Source organism: Hevea brasiliensis, chromosome 5 (genome assembly GCF_030052815.1).
Source record: "Hevea brasiliensis isolate MT/VB/25A 57/8 chromosome 5, ASM3005281v1, whole genome shotgun sequence".
In the NCBI taxonomy this organism is placed as follows: Eukaryota; Viridiplantae; Streptophyta; class Magnoliopsida; order Malpighiales; family Euphorbiaceae; genus Hevea; species Hevea brasiliensis.
In genome coordinates this window covers 21,979,109-21,985,360 of record NC_079497.1, presented here as the reverse complement: position 1 = coordinate 21,985,360, position 6,252 = coordinate 21,979,109, and the positions used below count along the sequence as shown (strand labels likewise).

Here is a 6,252-nt window from a genome sequence, read left to right as displayed (position 1 = left end):
CCCAACATGCATATAAAATAAAATAAAATAAAATATTTTTATTAGGGCCTAGCCAACCCGATAACCATCAAAACTAAAGTTAGGGGAGCCCAGCTCAACCCTAATACCATCATGTACAAACTATTTATCATCGTAAAAATTTTTCATTTGCTAATAACAAAAAGTTAAATTAACATTATCCCTGATAGAATCAATGATTCTGCTAGCACATGCAGAGTTCTAGATTATAAATTTAGGAAATAATTATACAAATGAGTAACTGATGATAAACTTGTGAGAAAAAAGGTAGGTTATTCTAAAAAAGAACTCCTCCTGTAGCTTAGAAAAATAGGGTGAACAAGAGAGAGCATTCGACTTATAGAGTAAGTTATTGATTTTAAATATAATTTCCATAACTATCTAGGCTAATATATCCCTAAGGATGAAATACAGCATATACCAACACATTCAACCAAGTTCAAACAATTTTCACACAAAGAATAATTTGGAGCACTCACACACCCATGTGTCACATCAATCATATATATATATATATAAGCTGATCCCCTACACAACTCTCTTTATTTCAACCTCTGCCAGTGAGATTAACTCGAACTTGACTTTCTCTTAATAATCTAAATGCAGGAGTTAGCAAGATCAACTCAAAGTCGTATTTATTCTAACTTATCACATAAAGGATCGAGCCCCAAGCGAGACTAGCTCAAGCCGATCTGCTCGTCCTACCCATATCCAGTACTACACCTCATGTACGCTGACACATGCACACAACTCCAAATTATCCTAAGGTGACACCTACATCAATTTCATTAAATAATGATAATGCAACACAAAGCGTGTTTATAATAGCTATATACATATAATTATAAGTGAATGTATGAGCATGCCTTATATGTATAATAATATTGAAATTATAAATAAAATCAATATATACTCACAGTACACCAGAAAGCTATCATGGCAGCTGACTGGAGGAAGATGGCTGACCCTAATTACCTAGAAAATTATATTATAAATTTATCAAAAATAATTCAAAATAAGACTCTAAAGAGATAAAAGATAGCCTAATTTATGCTAAAAACTCGACAGAGTTCTCTTGCACCTAGGACCTACCCAACCTGCAAATAGCTCAAATCACACTTCTAAAATCACAAATCTTAAATCCACATCTCAACAACATTACATGACCCCTCCTGGTGTAACACCCTCACTGTAGCAATTCCGTACAGGGGTGTCACACCTGGGCCCTCCAAACCAAGCAAAACTCACATAATTAGAAAATTTAGTTAGAGTCCTTAAAATTAATATTCTGTAAAAATATTCAAACTAGCTCTAAAAATTCTAAAATTTTGTCTCGCGGTCCTTAACAATGCTATAATGCTATTGCGAAAAGAATCACAATTTTTTTACTATCCGCGAATATTTTATGAATTTTATTCTAAACTTGGTATTAGGAAAAAATGAACAACTTGGAGTTTGGGTTTACCTATGTGAAATCTGATTCTTGGAACGCATTCGGAATGTTTGAAAACACTAGGATTGCCTGTAATATTGGCCATATTCCGGGACGGGCCGTCGAGCGGCTGGATTTGGCTGCAAACTTGGTCCCAGGCCCCGGCAAGCTATCGTTGATTTGATCATACATAAACGAAGCTCGAAAATTATGAATAATTATAATAAAGTTATTTTTAATTTACAAAAATAGAAAAAGCTTGAAAATCTCACCAAGCGATCTAGACTGTCCAATGATCTCTTTTTTCAAACAGTATCCGATTGGAGCGGGATCGATCCCATCTCGAAGGTTTCATCGCCCTTAGTCCAGCAGTGGGATCATCGATCTAATGGTCAGATTGCCCTAGATCTGACAAAAAAGATTGAAAAACTTGAAACTTCTCTCCTCCATATCTCACTCATCCGACCACAATATTGCAAAATTGATATCAAAAGAAAGCTCTCGGAATAAGCTTTCCAACGCCACATGAATTGCCTTGATTGGACGCCTAATGAAGCCGAAATCATGTTAGAAAAATTCTACCTTCGTGCGTGTGCCTTTCTCTCTCATCCCTCCTTGCTGCCGCTTCTGGTGGTACTGCCAGTTGGTTGGTGGCTTGTTGGCATCGCCTGGAGTTGCCCGGTCACCGGTCAGTGGTGGTTGCTCCTTCATCGATGGGAAAATATGGAGAAAGAGAGAGAAGAGATGGGGAAGAGAGCTGCGTGAGGGAGAGAGGGGTCTGAACAGACATGTTGTATAGATTAATTCCTAGAAAAATTTTAATTCTTTTCTTTCTTTTCTTTTTTTTTTTCTCATAATAATAATAATAATAATAATAATAATAATAACAATACATGTAAAAATGATATTCATTTAACAAAAATACCATTATGAAAATATAAATCTTAAAATAATGAATAAAATATCAATAAATTATTAGCTTAATAAAAAAAAATATTTATTAAAAAATTTAGGTTGTTACATCAAAGGACATATATAAATATATATAATAATTTATGCATTTAAATATGAAACTTTGATTTTATTTTAGATAGTGCTTGGTATAAATAGATTCCACAAAATTTTATAAAATTCATTTGTAAATATAAAATTTTAGTATTTGATTTAAATGAAAATTCATTTGGATTTGCTAATAATCAATTTCATAAAATTTATTATAATTAAACTAAATTTTATCAAAATTGATAAAATTTGTAAATGAATTACAAATTTAAAATCATATATATTTTAAGTGATAAAATTATTTTTTTTATTTATCATTTTATTTTTTTATTTATTCCAAATTTTATTTTATTTAAAATGAGTTTTATATATAATATAAAATATATTAAATAAATAAATTCATTTGTAAATGAATTCTATCATAAAATTCATTTACAAATAAAATTAATTTTACCATAAAATTGAGCCAAATAAAATTTTAACTTTTATGTTTAAAATTGACTGAAAAATTGTGTGGAAATTTGAATTAATGTCAAATTCTAATTAAAAATAAAAAGAAAATAATCGAACATTTGACTTTAACCAAAATAAAAAGAAAATAATCTAATATCTGACTTTAACCTGACATGCCAATTACTAGGCTGTACGTGAATCTGTTTAAGTAGATTCACTGTATTTTGTTAAATCAAATTGATAAAGTTGGTTTGATGTTATTTAAACTAAAATTAATAAATTAAATTATAAAATTAAATATGTTCAATTTTTAAATTAAGTGGGGTGGTTCAATTTTGGCTATTTGTGCTTCTTTTAACACATTTTAGATTTTTATAATTTAATTCTTAATAAATATTTTTCATATACATATTATTATATGCTAATTAAAAAATAAATATTAATTTAAAATATATTATTTGATAAAAATAAATAAAAATAAAAAATAAAATAAAATTATTCATGTTTTTATTATTCATTTAGATACGATTTAGATTAAATTTTTATTATATTAATCTGAAACCTAAATTAAAATTCAGATTATAATTATTTTCAAAAGCCATTTATTTATACACCTCAAAAATTATCAGGAAGGCAAGAATAAGCTCCAAAACTTTACTAAAATAATGAAAAAAAAAAAATGAGCTACGTAAGTTTTTGATGCCAAAGTAGGGGCATCAATGCATACATATGGGTCAGTGATTGACTGCTTGGCAAACAGAAAATCCACAATCTTTCCTTACATTTTTTTATTTGGAGCTATTCAAGATAGGCCACGAGTCACTTTTGATTTAAATTCGGACCTCTAAAAATCGATTTGAAGCTGTTGACTAATCAGCAGTTCCATGATTCTAAATCAGCTAAGAATCATTTCGAGATCTTTCTTAAACTTTGAAATAATTGAATTGGAATAGTAATTTTGTTTTAAAAATAATTATTCTAATAATTAAATTTTTTAAATTAAATTAAATTGAAATCATAAAAAATCAGTTTTTTTTTATTATATTAATTCTTCTAGATTACAATTTGAAATTGATGATTCTAACTTAGAATCAAACTAGAATAGGCGGCTGCCATATACTTAAAATACAAGGACAGTACAAAACCCTTAACAAAATGATAGTAATTTGTCGAGAATTTAAGAATTTTTTTAATTCTGAAAATTTTCTATAATAAAATTTTATTTTTCTAGTTTGGCATCTTTTCTTTTTGCAGATTTTTTTTAAGTAGATTTAGCCTCATATAGATATAAAACATAATATATATAAGAAAATTTATTTATTTATTAAAATATATATATAGATTTTAAATATTTATATCCTAAATTCACGATAAATAAATTGAGTATACAAGGATTTTCGTTCACTTTAAATAATGCTTTGCTCATCTTCCCAAGCTCACCCCTCCATTGTAGCATCTCCTGAGAGAGAAAATTAGAGAGACAGCGTGTAGATGTCAATGGACAAAGACCAATCTTATTTGTGTAGCCATGCAGATGATGACTACATTGACATGGAAGTGATGAGCTCATCTCAGAATTTCTTCTTTTACTCCATTGACTCCCCACCTCAAAGCAAAGAGTTTGAGTTCCAGATGTCAATGACTTCCAATGACAGAGAAACCACAACTTCCCCAGCTGATGAGCTCTTCTACAAGGGCAAACTCCTCCCTCTACACCTCCCTCCTCGCCTGCAAATGGTTGAAAAGCTCCTCCAAAACCCCACCACAAATACTTTTGAACCTTTAAAAGAAAACTGTTCCATTCCCTTCGTTAATCCTAGCTGCTCCACCATCACCACCCCATTGGAATCTTTCAATATCTCACCTTCAGAATCGTGGAGGGTTAGCAGTGAACTAAACCCAGATGAGAATTTTTTTGAATTTTCAACTGAATTCAACAGCTTCATTGGCTACCATTCAATAAAGAAGTCTTGGATCAAGAAATTGAAGCAATCCTCACTGTGCCAAAAACTCAAGGCTTCAAGTGCCTATCTCAAGTCTTTGTTCAGTAAATCTGCCTGCACAGATGAGTCCTGCGCTAAACCAGCACGCAATATAGAACCAGAAGATGCCTCAACAGGCAAAGATTGTTTAAGCATGTACATGAAGGTGGCCAAGAAAAACTCATTTAGTGAAATTGATAAAGAGAAATGCGAGATATCAAATATTCTCAAGAAAAGTATTGAGAGAGAGATGGCTAGAGAAGGTTTTCACAGCCAAAGGAGATCCTTCTCAGGGGTGATTCAACGGCATTCTGCAAATAAGCAATTATCATCTTCTTCTGGTTCTTCTTCGGCTTCTTCATCCTCCTCATTTTCATTTAGTTCAACAAATGGGTTTTGTGATTTACAATTGCTCAAGAGAAGTAGCAGTGCGAATTCAGAGATAGAGAGTTCAATTGAAGGAGCCATTGCCTACTGTAAAAAATCTCATCAGCAGCTAATTCGTTCTAGGATGACCGCAATTGATCAAGTTGGGGTCTTCTCAGTGTCAGCTGCTTCAGGAATGGTAACATCTGGTGATCAAGAAAGGCCTAAAATCTTCATAATATAAAGGTAAGAGAATATTATTGATAAATGGAGATGGGATATGATTGATTTCACTCTCATTTCTGATATAGGCATGCAGTGTAATTTTCTTGAAGATTATTCAGTGGTTTCGTTGTATATCATCTTGAAGCTTTTCTTTTGAAGGTCTTTCTCCAGTGTCCTTGTACTTCGCGCAAATTATCAAAGTTATTTCAGGAAGATGAATAAAAAACCTATTCCCTTGGCTGGCCAGTCTCTTTTTCATTTTGTTTTTCTTTTTTTTTTTCTTTTTTTTTTTTTTTTTTTTTTTTTCTGTTCAATTCAAAGGGAGAGATGCGATAAAGGATTTGAATGCTGACAGAAACCCTATCATTGGGTTATGGGTACTACGCGATAAAATACCGTATATTTTGATAATGGAAAATTTTCCATTTTCGAGCCTTCAACTTTTTGAAATTTGTTTGTTAAATTATTATTCTTCGCTGCAATGTTTTTAGCTTGCGGACTTTTTTTCCATAAAAATAAAAAAAAGCTTGCGGACTTTTTAATGGATTAATTATTTTAAAAAAATTATTTATAAACCTTAAATTTAAAGCTATTTATAAAAATAGTATTTTTTATAAATAGTAAAAAAGACTAGTATTTTTAAAAATATGTATTCACATGCTTTTGACAATATTGCTTTTAATATAATTTTCACCAACATATGGTCATAAACTTTTGAAAAAGTCGCTCCTGGTGGCATTTTCAAAAGTATATAAAATAAAAAATAAAATTATT

General features: G+C 30.5%; 1 protein-coding gene across 1 annotated transcript; it reads left to right on the top strand.

Annotated features, from left to right (window-relative positions):
* Positions 1–4,396: 4,396 nt before the first annotated feature.
* On the top strand, positions 4,397–5,708 carry LOC110654299 (probable membrane-associated kinase regulator 3). Its single transcript, XM_021810236.2, has one exon. The coding sequence runs from the start codon at positions 4,397–4,399 to the stop codon at positions 5,495–5,497; it is 1,101 nt and encodes a 366-aa protein (XP_021665928.2). The 3' UTR covers positions 5,498–5,708.
* The last annotated feature ends 544 nt before the right edge of the window (positions 5,709–6,252 follow it).